Below are 17417 nucleotides of genomic sequence, written 5' to 3' on the forward strand. Positions count from 1 at the left end.
TTATCTCCATCATTTAAAAATTTGGATAGCTTTCAATGGCCTAACTTTGGTCAATTTGGGTAAATGTTTCAAGTGAATTTGAAAATAACATGCATCCTGTTGTTTAACACACAATAGTGTTCTTTATGTGGTCTTTGCCAAAATCCTGAGAAGTGATTTGGTATTGTGCTGTATATTTGTCAATTAATTCAAGTCTGTTAAACATGTTCAGCTCATCTTTATTTATAGTGATTTTTTTTGTCTGCTTGATCTATTTATTATAGAAAAAAAGTATTTTTCTATTTTTTCTCTTATTTTAGCCATTTTTCCTTTACATATTTTAAAGTTATATAATTAAATTAATAAAAATCTGTTATAGCTTTCTGGTGGTATAACTCTTTTATTATCTTCAAATGATCCTCTTCATTTTAATTTATAAATATTTTGTATCTATTTATTCATATGTGTGAATAAATACATACACGTGTGTGTGTGTGCGTGTGTGTGTGTGTGTGCGTGTGTGTGTGTATGGTACTGGGGAATTAAACTCAGGGTAGTTCTATCACTGAGCGACACCACCATCCCTTTTTAGTTTTAACTTCTTTTCAGACGGGGTCTGGCTGCATCGTCCAGCCTGGCCTCACACTTGAGATCCTCCTGCCTCAGTCTCCCGAGTCAAGAGGCAGCTTTCCTTTGGTCGGTGTTTCCGCGAGTGTGTTTCCTGCTCTCTCCTCTCAGCCTCGCTGGGGTCTTCTGTGTTGTGGGTGTGTGTCTAGCAGGCGACACGTATCCACTGACTTTAAATCCCATTCTGACAGCTTTTGCTGTGTTGGAAGGTTCAGTTCTTCCATGTCTACTCCCCGTTTGGGTTTCTACCCGCCGTCTACTGTTTGTTCTCCATTTGTTCCAGGTTTTGTGTCCAGTTTTCCTACCTCCCTGCACCCTCCTCTCTTCCCTTTATCATCTCCGTCGTTTGGCGTCTCTGTTTTAACCCTTCCTCGGGATTATACCATGCACCCTTGACCTGCCCCCGTCTGGTAGAAACTAAATCAATACTGTCAGCTCCTCCCAGACAGTGCTGAAAGCTCGGGACCGGCCACCCACGCCCCACCCTCTGCCTTTCTTGTTGGTGTTGCCAGGCACCTAAATTCCACCCATGCGCTAGATCCCAAGAGATTGTTATTGTGGAGGCCGATATTAACCTACCTCACCCAGAAGCCTTGTCTTACCCAGGTGTCACGCTTCCTGCATAACCAGTGCTTCTGCTCGGGCTCATTTTTCTTCTACCTGAAGGATCCCTTCAGAACTTCTCTCAGTTTAGGTGTGTTGGAAGGGAATCGTCTTGGTTTTTATTTATCTAGAAGCATATTTATTTCACCTTCACTTATTTTTGCTACTTATGTGGGACTTAAAGTTCCAGGATGGCCAACCACTCGTATTTATTGAGCAACTAAAACTGTACACGTAATTCTCCACAAACCCCCGGGAGAGAAGGGCAGAATAGTGATATTCCTATCCCCATTTACAGAGGGAAATCTGAGGCTGAGAGTAGTTCAGAAATTTGCCTAAGGTCACCCCAGGTAAGTTGGCGTTCTCTAGGGAAACAGAACCAGTAGGAGATACACATCCTTCTCCATGCCTACCATGAAATAAGGCATTGGCTCCCACGACTGTGCAGGTTGACAAGCCCCAACATCTGCAGTCAAACTGGAGCCCCAGGATGTTGACGTGCACGCGTGTCAGAAGGCAGAAGGCCAGCGCCCCAGCCCTCGCGGGAGGCAGGCGGGCTCCCTCTTGCTCAGCCTTTTTGATCTATCCAGATCTTCAAGGGACAAAAGGGGCCCCCTCAATTGCCTTACTCAGCCTACTACTCAAATGCTAATCTCACCCGGAAACCCCACAGACACATCCAGAAGTGTGCATGGGCAAGGTGTCTGGGCACTCGGTGGCCCATTCAAGTTGACACCTAGGTGAGTCACCACACCGTCACTAAGTGGCAGAGCCAGGACTGGGAGCTTAACTGTGCACACCACACTGACTGCTCAGCCCTCCTGGGTGCCCTGGGCAGCTCTTCCCTCTCTCATGTCCACTGTGTACACACGTGCTGTGCACTGACAGACACAGAGGTGCAAATCCGTGCTCCTCTTCTCCATGTTGCCCAAAGTCTTCATGAGCAGACACGAGAGCTCAGCCCTGACGTGGCCCCTTCACGGCTGAGGAGCCTTTTTCAATGCCATAAAAATGCCACTCAACCAACTTGTGGACTTCAGCATTTCTGCAGAGGAATCTCGTTGTCTTTTGGGAGGTGATTTGCTTTTCTCTCTGGATACTTTGAAGACTCTTGTCTTGGTTTGCAGCAGTTCTACACAGTATGCCTGGACCGCTTTCCCTTGGGTCGATCCTATTTGGCATTTGTAGATTTTCCACCTATGACTTGATTTCTCGCATCTATTCCATCCGTCCTGGAAAATCCCCCATCTTTATATCTTCAAATACTGCTCCTCCTCTGCCCTCTCTGCCCCCTCTGCCCCTCCACGAGCTCCAGCTGGGCATGTAGAGAGGGCCCCCTGTTCCAGGGGTGTTTCGTGTGCTCTCTGAATTCCCCTCCTGTGATTCTCTATCCTCTTTCCCCTTTAATCAATTTCCTTCTGTTGCTGAGCCCATCTACTAACTTTTTAATTTTAGTCACTGCTTTTTTCAGCTCTAAAATGTCTGCTCTGTAGTAGGTTCCGGGCACCTAGTGAGATTCTCTCTGTCATCATCCCCTTCCTAAGTGGCTCAGTCCCTCTGTGGTGACACCGACCACTGAGTAGTCTGCGGTCTGTGCTGTTGTCCATTTTTTTCCTCTTGGCCATGCTTTTTGATAGGCCTTGTGATGCTTTTATGGACTGGCTAGGCTTTTGGTGCCCTTTGCCAGTGGGCACCCTTCCAGGCATCCCCACAGGAGCCTGGCGAGCCCTGGCCTCCGTTGCTGTGTCCCCAGGATGGTGGCACCCTGACCGTTTTCTTCTCAGCCTCCTGGCTTCCTGCTCTTCACAACTTTATTCACCAAAAAGTTCACCAGTAAGTTTTCGAGCATCAGGTTCACTATTGCCACCTCCCTCCTCATCAGGATCTTTGCTGCTCAGTTTTTGGTACCTTGACATCCAAATTGCCCTCCCAGCCCCATGACATTCAGCTGTGACATTCCGTGGCCTCCCTGCCTCCCATTTTGTAGGAGGAACTTTCCCCAAAGACAGCAAGTAGCAGAGTGGCTGACGTGTGTGTTCCTGATCACGGCAAGGGCCACAGAGGAAGCAGCTGAGGTCCACCGCTCAGCCCACACCCTTGAGGCCATCCCTCCCTCCCGTGCCCCTCACAGCAAGACTAGGGGGCAGGGCCTGGGGCACAACTGGGAGGTGGCACTGGGGACTGAACCCTGACATGTCTGAAGCCCTGTGCTGCTGTGTCTTGCTGGCTCTGGTGGGAAAGCCTCTGCCCATCTGGCTCATCTGCAGGATGAAGGAGGCCCAGCCTGCTGGAGTGTACTGTCCATGCTCCAGGAAAGACCAACACCAGAGCCTCTGGAGACCCCCGCTGGTCCCCAGGGGGACTGCCTGATCTTTGAATCCCTTGAGACTGTGTCCAAAGAGTAGTTGTCCCTCAGCCCCTGGGGCGGTTGGTTCCCAGACCCTGCTCCACCGACCCCAAAGTTCATATGTGTCCACCTCTCTCACAGTGGCCTAGCTTGGCACGTAACCTGTGCACGACCCCCGCGCACTTTCAGTCATCTCTCGGTGGCTCGTGGTCCCCACCACGGTCCACGTGTTGTGTGAACAGCTGGCGTTCCGTGCTGTTCAGGAGATCATGGCAACAAAGGTCTATGTGTTCCCACAGACACGATGCTTTTCCAAAGTCTCATCCACAGTTGGGGGGACTCCTCTGGGACACCCCATGAAGGACTGTTGCACGTTCATTTGTGGTTTTGTAGGAAACGTGTCCATGGCTTTCATTAGATTCCCACCAGCTCTGTGACCAAACAAAAATGGAGAGAGCTGTCTGCCCGCCCCGCCTGGCACCCCACTTGGCACAGCTGTAAGTTGGGGAAGATCCGGTCAGAGGATACAGGTGAGATGCTCAGCTCCGAGCCAGGCTCTTGCCAAGTCTCATCTGAGACTCAAGTTCAAGTCCAAAGGACTGAGCCTAGCGAGTCCAAGTCTGGATAGCTTGTGGCCCCCTGTGGCAGCTGCTCCTCCCTCTGTCCCCAGGGAAGTGTTGGAGCTGATGGGGGGTGAGCCCTCCAGCATCTTGCCCAGGGCTCAGCCTCTGAGACAGCCCCTAGATGTCACACACTGAGAGGCACTGGACGGGCCACGCGGGTGGCAAGCCGTAGGTGAAGCATCTCAGCCTGAGCTACACTGCATGGGCCTTGGCCCAACAGTGACCACAGAGTGACCGGGGGCTGGTAGCACCCCAGTGCCCCAATGTGCTTAGCCCAGAATCTCCTTTTTCTTCATGAGTTTTATTTATTGGAACAATTTAAGGTTCACAGCAAAACTTAGAAGATAGCAAGCACAGAAAGATCCTGCATCCCCAGAGCCCAGGTCCCCTTGTGCCACCTTGGGCTGGCAGGGCACTCATGAGACACGGCCAACCACTAGCGACACATGGCTGTGAGTCCACGTCCGTCCTTTACTGGGTCTCCTTAGCCCTCACCTGCACCCTCCTTCGGGGTGCTTTCCTTGCTGTGTCCCTGGGGCTCCTGGCTGTGGAACTTCTCAGACTTCAGTGCCTTGTGACCACGGCCGTGTTGGGTGCGTGGCGCAGGATTCTGTAGAACATTCCTGTCAGGCAGTGTCTGCTGCGTTCCGTGCATTTAGCCCAGGTGGTGGGCTCAGAGGACAAGAGGCGGCGTTTCCTTCTGGTTCCATTGGATCAGGGGTGCATGGTGTCCTGTCCTCAGACAAGAGGTGGCAGCCAGTCTCATCAGTGGGGTCAGCTCCCTGCAGAGCCCACTCTGGGCACCGGCTCTCTTATGAGACTCCCAATGGTGCTCGTGGCTGGTTGACTTATTCTGCAGTGGCCAAGACCACACATGGACAGTGGTCAGCTCCCATGCAGACACTGACCAGCAAGGCCGCCTGCTGAATGGTCATCACCCTTCATCCTTGGGCCATTTCTGCTCTCTGGCCATGGAGCCGGTCAGCTGTTCTGTGTAGAATTCCGTGGGCAAGTGGGGATTGGGGTCTGGTGATGCCGCGGGCCCCCTACGGCGTAGCCCTGGGTGCCCAGCTCAGTGTGGGCTATTCCAACCCAGGCATCACCACATGGAGTGGGTGTGACTCTCCCTTTTACTGGTGAGGAAGCCGAGGCCCCTAAGTGACCTGCCACTCAGCCGAGAACGAATCCAACACTGGGTGCTGGGTAGGGAGAGCCCAGGACCAACCCACAGGCCACCTGACACAGAGGTCATCTCCAAGGAAGAGTGTGACCCCTCATTTTCTTCGGGCACAAGCCAGAGTTTTCAGTCTCTCAGGTAAATGACCAAGGGGCCCTGAGGCCTGGGCAGAGCCCATTCTGCCAAGCATTGGGTGGGAAAGTCAGAACAGGCCAAGGAGATGATTTTTCCCGTGCCATCTCCCCTGGGCATGAAATCCCAGGGAGGTGCACTGAGAAGAAAAGGTCAGTCAAGGCCAGGTGGAGGCCACCTCCAGTCCCTGGACACAGCTCCTTGGGACCCTGCAGCCCAAACGTGTTCTGCAGAAGCAGCGGCTTCTGGGGTCCAGCCCAGGCCAGGAGGTGTGCAGCCAACTTGGCCCCAGGCATGGGCGGGTGACTCATCCTCAGACACAGCCTGGGGACCTACACCCCAAGCCAGGTGAGCATGGCTGCCGCCGGGACCCTCTCCCGAGTCTGCCAGGAGCTCAGCCTTGCCTCTGCCCTTCCTGGCCTTGGCTTACCTACTCTTCAGTGGGCACAAAAGCCTTGCTGCCCAGGGAGGATCCCCAAGGCCAGGTGGAGGCCAGCCTCGAGGCCTGAGTGCACCTGGCTTTGAGGAAGGTCACTGTCACTCATTCTCAATGGTCTCCATCCCATCACCTAGACCACCCCTGGCAAAGAGCTGATGTGCCCCTCCCCCGGCCTGCACCTCCAAGCAGCTCCCAGGCCAGCAGGGAGCACACTGCCCCCTTGGCCAAGACAGACCACTATCCTGTTTCCAGTGGGGTCCCGGCGGGGGCCCTGTTCAGACTGCAGGGGGGGTGTCCAGAGCACCAGGCAGTGCCCAGTAGGGAGAGGATCTCCAGGAGGGACCACACAGAGGAGGGGAGTTAACTAGGGGCAGGGACTGGGGGACAGGACAGGGCCACAATTCCAGGGCAGCGAGTGGCCAAGAAAGGGGGGCAGGGACCCACACTCGGCCCTGCTGACTCTGAAACCCACAGTGCCCATTCCTGGGGGCACTCAGGCAGCCCGGACCCCCAGCCCAGGCCCAGGCCCAGGCCCAGCGGGGAGCACAGAGCAGCAGGAGGAGGCCCCAGAGAGGAAGAGCAGCCCGGAGCAGACCACCCAGGCACCGGCACAGGAATCGAGGTCAAGGACACCAGCCGCAGGACATGCAAAGGCTGCTGAGAGGACCATGAGTGATTCCTAGACACTGGACAGAAGGCAGACACCTGGCCATAGCACCAGGCCCGGTGACCACAGACCTGATGGCCCAGGACATGCTGGGCTGAGGTCCAGGCCCAGGGGCTCACCATACACAAGGCAAGGAGTGAAAGCAGAATCCCTCGGCACCAGGAGGCCAGAGGCGGCCAGCCTTAGGGAGGAGGGACAGGCCAGCCCTACGTCAGGAACAGGGGAGCCAGGGACAGGGCTTCCATGTCATGGTGCCAGTGGGGGGGTCCGGGGTGCACAGGGGAGCTCCTTGGGCAGGAGTGAGGAGGACATTGGCACTGCCGGGGCCCTCGAGGCCTCCAGACGCCGCCACATGACAGGAGAGAAGGAGAACCACATAGCCCTGAAGGAGGCGGCCAGATCTGCTCTAGAACAGTCCTCCTGTCCTCTGGTGCTGGGTGGGGAAGGGCTAGAAGAGGGGAAGCCAAGGGTGAGTGACCACTAGGAGCTGAAGGTCATGAGTGGGGGTCCATGCAGGGGTCAGTGTTTGCTCCCTCCCAGCTGTCCCTCTGGCCACCCCTACCCTGCACTTTCACAGGCTGAGCCAGGCCAGAGGGGACAGAGCCACTCACCAGTGACCAGAGCAGCCCCCGCCCAGCAGGGTGCCTCTCCCTGAGGAGCACAGAGAGCGGATGAGCCAGGAGGCCCCGAAGGGACCCAAAGGCTGGCTCTGGAGCTCAGCCTCCCCTCCAGAGCTCTGCACCTGAGAGAAGGCCCTGACCGCTCAGAAAGGGAGGACCCTGCCACCTGGCAGCAGGGGGACACCCAGCTGTGCTGGTGTGAACCCTGGGCCGGGCAGCACTGCCCGCCCCTCCCAGGCTGGCCCTGGACTCAGAACCCCAGTGACGGGGACAGAAGAGAAGTGCACTCTGAGCGCTATCCCCTCCCTCTCCTGCCCTGCCCCTGGAGGGAGAGCGGTTGCCTGGCTGCCCAGCAGGAAAGTGGCCAGGTCAGTGGAGCCCCATCATGGACGCTCGCTACCCAGAAAGCCTCTGTTCCCCTTTCCAATGAGAAAACCAACACAGGAGGTGGCCACTTCCCCAGGGCCACACGTCTGCCAACCAACCGACAGACTGACCCTTGTCCTCACTCTGCTGGAGCTCTCGGCCACTGCCAGGCCGGGCCCAGTGCTGCGGGCTCTGTGGGCATGGGCAGGCCCCGCCCCCGAGCAGCCTCTGCTGCTGAGCCTCAGAGCGCAGGCAGTGACTGGGCCTGGCCCGGCTGGGCAGCCCCTGCTCCAGGACAGGAGCAGCGGAGCCGGGCACTCCAGAGGGGCAGGAGGAGCCCAGAGATGGTCTGGTAGGGGGACAGGAACCAAGTCAGCAAGCACACAGCACACAAGCACAGACCTCAGGGTCTCCGGGGCCAGGGCCCTCAGTCAGGCAGACAGAGTCTCCAGCCGCAGCTGGGGAAGCGTCCTACCAAACCCGGGGTACAGGAGGGGCTGGGCCTGGCCGGTCCAGGCTGCCTGCTGGGGTGGGGGCTGCGCCGCACTGTCCCGTGTGGGTCCACAGGCTGCTCAGCTGTGAAGAGGAGAGGCCACCCACTGGGGGTCTCAGGGGGACCCGGGTTTTCTGAAAGGGCTGGTGGAAGGGAAGGGAGGAGAGGCCGTGGGTCCCGAGGCCTGGGGTGGGGCCTCCTCCGAGGAGACAAGGCTCAGCCCTTTGTCCCTGCAGCCACAGCAGGTGGGGGAAGGGTCCGAGCCCCTTTCCAGCTGCTAGGGGAGGCTCCTGGCCCTTCCTGTGGGGCAAGGGAGGGCCCTGGGCCCCCACCCCTGGTTTGGTGCCCAGTCCTGCCTAGCGCCTGGGCCCTCAGTCCACAGCCGTCCCTGGTCCCTGCCGCACACTGCCAGCTTGCTTTTTGTGTCGTGACTGGCAGGGCCAGTCTCCTCCAAGGAGCAGCACCAAGCCTCTGAGAGTTGATGGCGGGTGAGGGGTGGAGGGAGGCCACTGGGCAAGCTGTGCCCAGTTCCCCAGGCCCGAGCTGGTCCAGTGAGAAGGGAACACCCTCCCATTTGTAGAGCAGGGCAGGGGTCAGAGATCCAGAGGCCCATGGATGGGCCTTACCCAAGCCTCCCAGAGGCCAGCTGCATGTCCAGGCTGGGCCACTGCACTGCCAGCTGCCCTCCCACATGCCTCCCATAAGGGACCCAGGTCCCTACAGTAGCCTCTGGAGGGCCAGTGCCCACAGTGACTGCTGTGGTCTGCTCACACGTTCATCTGCCTCCATGTATCCTGTCCTCTGACCCCCACTCTCCTGAGCATCACCTTGGTGGCCTCAGGGTCCCCTCCTCTGCAGAAATGCAGCCACTCCCAGCTTGAGCCCTCAGCAGGTCCCAGAAACTATCACTTAAATGAGAACCCTGGGAGGAGTCTGGGCTGCATCTTTCCCAGAATGCATTCCCTTCTGGGCCTGGAATAAGAACCCTGTGACAAATAATGTCAAAAGACTTCCTTTCTAAACAGGGAGAATGCCTCTTCAGTCACATTTCCCTTATTGCCCTGGCTGCTAGGAGGCTCAATGCTGCACCCAAGGCCAGCTCTGTGGCCACTCCACTCTGCTTGCTTCTGTATTCGACCTTGCCTCTGGGATTACCTTTACTTTCTCATCTCCCCAGCATGTGTGTGTCCTAGCACAGATCCCAGCTTTGCAGGACTCAGGTGGACTTGATCTTCATGTGCTTGAAGTTGTGCATGGTGCAGCAGTGCCTTCCAAGACCCCCAGCTGGTGCCCACAGAGGCCATGATCTCAGGAGGCAGCAGGGCCTGGGCCGGGCAAGTGGAGGGGTGAAAGACAGGCAGGGGGCACTCAGTGGCCTTGCTGATGGGGTGCTGGACATGAAAGAACAGTCCCTGTGAAGGCTGGAATTTGGAGGAGGCTGGGGGTCACCGGCAGAGGAAGAGGCTACAGGAAGAAGCCAGGGAAGGAACCAAGACCAAGGGCACTTCTCCAAATTTCCAGCCACAGGGGAAGTGGAGGGGCTGGGTGTCAAGGGGGCTGCCCCACTCCGTGGGGCAGTTCTGTGCTTCCAGCAAACACCGAGACCTCAGCACCGAGGGCCAGTGGCCAGCCCATCCCCTGTGGGATGCTCACTCCACCACCTCCTCTGGAAGCCTGGCTACAGGGAACACCGCTGACCCTGGCCCTGGCCAACGGGGCTTGTGCTCCCTGGAGGAGGCTGCCAGCCTCTACCTAATGGAGACACCGTGCAGGGCACAGCCCAGAACCTCAACAGATGGGAACAGGAAGTCTCACTGTTCCCTTTATTGTGACCTTGTCTCGGGGCATGGAGGAGAGGGGCGTGCCCAGCAGGGCATCCCACCAAAGCTAGGGTCCAGGGTAAGGACGATGGGCCCGGCCACTTCTCAGCCTGCCAGTCAGAAGGCAGTGCCTGAGTCCCCGCGGGCTGGTTCCCAGGCTCCACCTGCAATACTTCATGTCACCAGGGACCCTGTGTCCAGGGTCAGCAGCAAGAGCTGGCCAGCCGGCCTCTGTCCAAGCCCCGACCATCCTCTCTGAGGATGGCCCTTTAAGAAGCTGGGGGCTGCTGCTGGCCAGCTCAGGGACGGGCACGTTCCTGATGGCTCTGGAAGGCTGAGTTGGAGAGGAGACAAAATGTTCTTGCACAGCTCGGTAAACAAGCCTAAAGTGTTTTGAAAGCTTCTGTCGATATAAAGGACCATGATATAAATGCAAGAATTGCAAAAGCAGGCTCCCAGCTGCCTGGGAGGGGTGGCAGCTGGAGGCAGGGTGCCCAGGGCCGCCCACGCCAGCCCAGGGCAAAGCCGCTGGGGGGTCCAGCTGTGCATCTTCCTGCGCGTGTGCGTGCGTGGGCGCGTGCGTGGGCGCATGTGTGCAAGCCGGCAAGGGGTGTGTATACAGGCACCTCCGAGCGTGCGCACGGGCAGGTCAAGGCCTGTGGGTGCAGCAGTGCAGGGCTGTCCTGTGTGCAGACAGGAAGCACACGTGTGTGGGCACAGCAGCTCCCGCCCACCCGGTCCCTCCTGGGGCCCCGCTCGGGAGACACTTGGCCCAAGCTGCAGAACCACCCCAGCCCAGGACAGGAAGGAAACAGGAGCCCAGCTCCCCCGAGAGTTAATTAAGGGTCAGGGGAGTGTGGGGACCTGGTGACTGAGGAAAAGACATCTGCAGAGCCAGGGAGCCAGGCGAGTGCCCCCATGGGGTGGACCTGTCACAGGTCTCTTAGCTCATCTAGGACTGATCTTCACTGTAATGATGGTGCAGAGGGCGTAAGAAGTCCCACTGGGATCAGCCCAGAGCCGGGGGTGTGGCCTCCAGGTGGCACCGAGGCCAGGCAGGGAGGTCGTCTAACCTCGGGGCTGGGTTGTGTCACCGTAAGACAGGACAGGCTGGTAGTGAGGTTGGGTGTGTGCCCCATGCGGCCAGCCAAGGCGCTGGAACCTCTCCCGGCCCACTCTGCACTGGCCTTTCCCACCCGGCCGCAGGGTCAAGGAGCTGCAGCATCCCCAGCATCACCAAAGCCCACTCCACAACCCCACGAGCCTCTCTGTGGCGCCTGCCAGGCCCAGGACCGGGCACTGAGCGCCAGGGGCATGCTGCCAAGCCATCCCTGACCCAGGACAGGCACCAAAGGCAGCGAGGCGGCAGCAGGCTGACCGGGGGGAGCAGGGCAGGCCGTGCTGGTCAGCACTGGACCGGAACAGCAGCAGGACACAGTGGTGTTCAGCCAATGCCCCACCCATGAGCAAGCCCAGGGGGCAGAAGAACCCGGACACCCGGGACAGGACCTGCATGCCTCCGAGGCCCCGTGAGGAAGGGGCAACCCAGGATGTCCTGTGCCGGCCTGACAGCAAGGCCAGTCCTGCCCAGCCAGAGCTGGCTTCTGTCCTCAGATCTGCAGGGAAGCCAGGCAGCAGGGACCGGACAATTCCTGGACCCTGCCCAAAGCCCAGGGCGGCCCCTGCAGGCAGAGGAACATCCTCCCCTCTGGACACAGCAGGAGGCAGCCCGCTTGGGAAATGGGTGTCACAGAGCTCACTGAGGGGCCAGCCAATGCCAGGGAAGCCAGGCTGTCCACCCCTCAGGCTCCAGGGGGCGGGTGAAGGGGGACTCCCTGGCAGGGCTGAGGCCCTGGCCGCCGGTCAGCCCCAACCACTCGGACACCACAAGGCCAGACGAGTCCCCTTCCTGAAGTACTAGGGAGAAGGGGACTCACCGCCGCTGGGTCTAGCAGCCCTACCTCAGGGACCATCAGGCAGCAAGCAACCAGGAGTGGGTGGGCAGCGTGGCCTGAGCTGTCCCCAGCCCTCCACCCTGGAAAGGCTGGGGACAGCGGTAACAGTGCCAGTCTCGGCCCCTGCAAAGTCTGCCACGTGGCTGCCACCCCTCCCAGGACGGCAGCGAAGGCCCCTCTGTCCCCCTAGACAGGGCGGGGTGAAGGCCCCAGCAGACTCTACCAAGGCAGCAGCGGGACCCAATCTCAGCCAGGCCAACGTGTCCTCTCACAGACTGGTCACCCCAGGCAGGGCTGGGCCCACAGTGGGCCCACAGCACCCTGGCCCTGGAGGGCCCTGGTAAGTGCACCTCCAGATCCCCCCACATCAGCCCTAGTAAGCCTCATGCCTCTCCCACCAACAGGTGCTCCCGCAAAGACCGGGGAATGACATGGGCACTCCCAGCCCAGCAGCCCCAGCCCACCCAGGAAGGTGCTGTAGCCCCACCCAAGGGGGTCTCCGGGCCCTGCCCACGCTGGGCTCCAGGGTCATGCTCATGTGAGAACGCAGTGTTGCTTGGCACGCCCTGGGCACGATGCTTACAGCTCCAGTCCCTCCGTGCGGATAGGGTGCATGATCCTGCACGCCAAGACCTCAGACCCCAGACCCTTTTCTCAGAAACTTCTGTGGGTCAGCATCTACAGCACTGGTGCCCCAGGAGCAAGCTGCTGAATGTCCCCTCCACCACCAGAGCAGAGAGCTTCAAGTGCCCTGGGCCTTGAGGTATGGTGTGGCCAGCACGCTGTCCTCCCACCTCACCAAGGAAGGGGGTCTGGGTGACTCTTCATCGACACACATCTCTGTGTACCTGGAGTTTCCGGAAGCCACCTGCTGCCAGAGACACGGAGTCTCAGAGCCAACAGAGACCTCAGACCCCTCCAAACTCACCCAGTCCCTAGGGACTGTGACCTGGCCAGTCCCCCGATAGGCGGCGGCAGGCTGGGTTGAGATCCCAGCATCTGGACCGAAGGGCCAAACCCCTCCCCCAAGGCAGAGGCTGAGAGGGGCTGAGTGCCTCTGACCCCACATCCCTGGGTCGTGGGACTGCAGAGTTGTCTGTGAGGGCAGAGAGGGGTCTGGGCTCGGTCCCCCAATCCTGTCACCAGGCCGGCGGAGGCCGGGTCCCACATACCAGGCTAATTGGCGTCTGGCAGAGCGCTCCACACAGGCCGCCTGCTGTCCCCGCTCTGCGCACTGACACCCTCCAGCCCTGGGCCCCGGAGCCCAGCTGGAAGCCTGCGCTGACCCAGCCGTCCCCTCCCTCACAGAGCACGGGGCAGGGGAACAGCAGGCCTGGGGAAAGCTCTGGGGCAGGCCACATAAACACCCCGGGGAAGCGCGTCGCCACTCGTCCAAACACTGGACGCCACCGGAGCTCCCTGCAGACAGCGGCTCCCCACAGGAATTGCCCAACGGGTCTGTGGCAAGGGTTTGAATTCCGGCGCCTGCCCTGCAGCCCCGCCCCTGGCCACCCGGAGCTCCTGAGGGTGGGGAAGGACCCCGCGGAGCCAGAGGGAGGCAGGCTTCTCTGGGCCAGGGGGCAGAAGGCAGCCCGGGAGGCAGGGCTGGCTCAGGTCCTTCCTGGAAGGGTCCCAGGGCTGTCCCCCGCTGGCCTCCAGGAAGCAGGGAAGCCCCAAGCCCGCCCCACCCTGGGGGCTGGGGGACAGGCTGCACTCCAGGCTCCTGCCCTGAGCAGGGGCTCCCACCATTCCCTGCCTCGTGGTGGTCCCTGGGGAGCAAGAAGGGCCCCAACCCAACGTGTTCCCAGCTCAGCTCTGGCCTCGGGGATGTCCCTTCAGCCCATGTCCCAGTCAGGCCTTGGATGCCTTGGCCTCGCCTCCTGGCCACGACATGGACGAGTCACCCCTGAGCACCCCGACCCACTTTCTCCTCTCCCAGCAGAGCAAAGCCAAGCCGCCTTCGCCTGCCACGTCAGAACCTGCTGGGGGAAGCCGCCCTTGACCAAGCACCCCTCTAGAGGCCAGAGAGATCTGAGCTCCCCCCGCCACCGCCACCGAAGCCTGTCTCACTGTCCATCTGCAGGGGAGAGGGCCGAGGCTGGGGAGGCGGAGGGCTCGGCAGGGACCACAGCCCTGAACCTGTTTTCAGCAGCCATTCCCCTTGGCCTGAGAAAGAGCCACGCTGTGACCCCCATCTCCTTCCCCACTCAGCAGGGCAGCACCTCCTGCCTCAGGCCTGACCAGCCCAGCCCCGGTCACCCAGCCTGGTGGGCCATGACCCGGCACAGGGTAGCCCTAGGGTGCAGACCAGCCAGACGAAGTGCCACAGCCTGGGCCTCCTCAGAAGGGACACCCCGGATGCCTCTGGTCTGCCAGTGTCCGGAAAGCACGGTCAGCGTCAGGAGACTTCCCACCCACCTGACCCCAGCGGGCCCTGTGGCCCACCCTCCTGTTGGGCAGCACCGTCCAGTGCCTCTGGGGCTCCACTCAGCCCTGGCCTTCCTTGCCCCGCTTCATCCCAGGCTGTGGAACCCTCGTCCCACAGGTGTCCAGAGATGGGCCAGTGCCCTGGACAGCAGGTGCCCCCTGGAGCTTGTGCCTGGTCGTGAACAGGCAGAGTTGATGGGCGTTTGACAGGGCGCTCCGAACACCGAGAGCAGCAGCACCGCTGCCCGCAGGAGGGTCCGCAGCCTGCGCCCTGCACACCAGCCCCAGCCTTTCCTGCACACGCTGCACCCTCCACAGCTGCCCTCAGGGGGCGGCTGCGGACAGGTCTCTCAGGGACACCCCGGCTCCGCGCCCTTGGTCTCGAGCACTGGTCTCTGAACCCTGCTTCCAGCTCAATGCACCTCCTCACATGGAGCCCCAGATAAGAGGCAGAAGCTTCCAGAAGGTGCAGAGGGGAGCCAGCCCATGGGCAAGCCCTACTGTGCAGCTCTGGCTAAGCTCAGGGACACATCCCGAACGGCCACCTGGCCACCCGTGGCAGCTCCCACTTCTGCAAAAAGCAACACACTGGTTAAAAGTTGTGTCGATGGAACCCCCCCGGAGCCGGCATCCAGGCGCTCCCCACGCGACCCGGGTTTGCTTAACGGGTAATCGCAGACACTCAAGTTTGTGTGTTAAGGGAGGTTTAGGACAATTTAATAGCTCATAAAGTTTTATAGTCCCAGTTGAAATCAGACTGATAACTGTGGTCCACGCGGCTATCGCCTGCCCCACGTCTCCCTCTATTTTTCCCGCTTACTGTAGAGTTAGCAGCTGCTCTGCTGGCGGTGGCGGAGGGTGGGGGGATGCCTCTTTCAGAAGCGCGATGGAGGCTTGGGCAGCACCTCCTTCACACACTGGCCTCCTCTGGACCTCAGAGAGGCCATGAGCGCGGCCACCCCACAGTCCATCCACACAGCAGCAGGTCTGGGCCTGTGGCAGCTGCCAAGAACCATCTATCCAGGCCAAGGCCACGGCTCGGAACCAGCCAGACCTGGTGGAGGCCACCAAGAGTCGTGACCCACCATGTGACGGCCAGGGGCCCACGGAGAAACAGGACATGAGCTCGAAGCCACCACTGAGCTCTGCGCCCAGTGACAGCCCTGCCCAGGCCTTGGGAGGAGGAGGGCTCCGAGGGGCTCCAGGGACAGGCAAGACTGAGAATTGGAGAACCGATGTCCTGAAGCTCTTACCTGGTGCCATTGACCACGGGCACCTCCGTCTCCCCAACCCTCAAATGGGAACCATGTCGCCACCTGCTTAAGGTCGGTGTGGACACTACAAGGTCTGGTGCACGAGACTCAATGCCATAAAGAAGACACTGAGGAGAAGGATTGGCAGCTCCTCACAAGACTAGGCAAAGCATTGCCATAGACCCAGCAAGTCCACCCCGAGGTAGACACCCCAAAGAACTGACGACAGCAACCCAAACACCCCAGGTCCACGCAGGCTCCCAGTAGCACTGACCATGGTGACGGAAGAGGGAAGCCGTCCAGCATCCCTCAATAGATGAGGGGACACCTCAGGGTGGTCCATCCAGAGGGAGGGACCTCGGACAGGCCACAGCACAGGGAAGCCGGAATCAGCCTCCCTCATGGCAGAAGCCAGACGCAGGGGCCACGAGGCGTGTGGTGAGCAGACGTGGCTTCTGGGCACGGGAGAGGGACACTGAGGACTGTCTGTCCCACGGGGCGGGTTCTGGGGGGAAGCTACGTGAGGAGGTGGCTGTACGGCACCGTGTGCTCTAAGGGCCACCGACCCCAGGAGCGGGAAGTGACTGCCTTTAGAGTCCGTGGCTTTCCCCTCGGTGAAAACGACTCCTAAGGAAGGAATTCCATCCCGACCTGCATGACTCACGGACGCCCTGAGCCAGACCCGGACCCCGGGCCCCGGTCAGCCCTCAGTGCTGGGCAGTGCCAGTCTCACGGTGTGTCAGTAGCTGCTGGAGCCAGGGGCCAGTGGCAGTGACGCAGTAGGAGAGGCCGGTGAGGCTGGCCCTCAGGCGGGGTGGGGGTGCTGGGAGGGCTGGTGGGATGGAGGTCACTTAGAGGAGGGGCTTAGCAGCCTGGGACCCCTAGAAGGACATGCTCTCAGCCACGCTGGACCCGCAGGCGGCCTCTCCTAAGCTCTGGACACCCTGACTTCCCACCCCAAATCCCACCTGGACCTGCCACATGGCTGCCGGTGACGTTGATCCTGGGCTCCTTTTCTGGGCATCCCGTCCCCCTAGTGTCCTTGCTGACCGGTCACTCCCGGGCCTGCCCTCCTGCGCTTTTGCCCACTAGGAAAAAAAGATCAGAAGAACCGGGGACCTTTGTCTCTGCCACGTGGACACGTCCTCTGTGCACGGTGAGCAACAGTGTCAACACAGAAGCCAGGGCCAGGGAAGGAAGCAAGAGGGAGCCGGCCAGGCACAGCAGGGTCAGTGGCCGCGGGGCTGCAGGGCTCCGGGTGGGGGCTGCACCCTGCGGGGCGGTCAGTGTCCGCTGGGCCTCGCAGCCTCAGCACCTCACCCAACTGTCAGGGAATGCTGCCAAGGGACCCAAAGCCTTCCAATGCAGACGCACCCTGAGGGTGTTGCTGCTCCTGGAAACAGACACACCACGGAAAGCCCTGCCATCCTTCACCCTCACCGCAACTCCTCGCCAGGGGGACGGGAGCAGGTGCCAGAGCATCTCCATGTCAGGGTTCAGGGAGGGGTTTGTTAGTTTTTCAAGACGATTTCCTAAAGAGCTGCTTTAGATCCACAGAAAAATGGAAAGGTGCAAAGGTGGCCCCCACTGTGAGGAGTGGGTGTCCACCTGCCCCTGGTGCCCGAGCCCCTGACAAGGATCTGGTGGTGAAGGACCGATCCTGGACAGGCCACCACCTCAGGCCTGGCCATCAGAGCCACACTGGCTCCCGGCACCGGCTCCATTATGAGGAGTCCTGGGACCTCGGAGACCACTGGGAAAGTCCCGCCCTGGGCCCGGCCCAGCTCCACAGAGCAGACCCCTGACCACCGTGCCCATCCCTGGGTCATCTTCCTAGAGAGCCAGTCTCTCCCCAAGGCCCTGAGTCATGTTGGAGTTCATGGTCAATC

At 59.9% G+C, this 17417-nt stretch overlaps 1 protein-coding gene across 1 annotated transcript; it reads left to right on the forward strand.

The window, feature by feature from the left end:
• The first annotated feature begins 5211 nt into the window (after nt 1-5211).
• LOC124107423 (uncharacterized) lies at nt 5212-15027 on the forward strand. Its single transcript, XM_058585859.1, has 4 exons — nt 5212-5315; nt 6892-7063; nt 12062-12188; nt 13788-15027. Exons 1-4 carry the CDS (start codon nt 5212-5214, stop codon nt 14480-14482), a joined length of 1098 nt encoding a protein of 365 aa, XP_058441842.1. The 3' UTR covers nt 14483-15027.
• The last annotated feature ends 2390 nt before the right edge of the window (nt 15028-17417 follow it).

This window comes from Marmota monax, unplaced genomic scaffold (genome assembly GCF_021218885.2).
Source record: "Marmota monax isolate L192 unplaced genomic scaffold, Marmota_monax_Labrador192_F-V1.1 WCK01_AAM20220418_F8-fsc00167, whole genome shotgun sequence".
Lineage (NCBI taxonomy): Eukaryota > Metazoa > Chordata > Mammalia > Rodentia > Sciuridae > Marmota > Marmota monax.

Bases quoted from the DNA above. Each gene is read 5' to 3' on its own strand.
- LOC124107423 (XM_058585859.1), top strand. From the start codon at position 5,212: ATGCCGCGGGCCCCCTACGGCGTAGCCCTGGGTGCCCAGCTCAGTGTG. The intron at 5,316-6,891 runs GTGAGGAAGCCG...CTCCTTGGGCAG, and splicing joins TGTGACTCTCCCTTTTACTG to GAGTGAGGAGGACATTGGCA. The intron at 12,189-13,787 runs GTAAGTGCACCT...CTCCTCTCCCAG, and splicing joins CCTGGCCCTGGAGGGCCCTG to CAGAGCAAAGCCAAGCCGCC.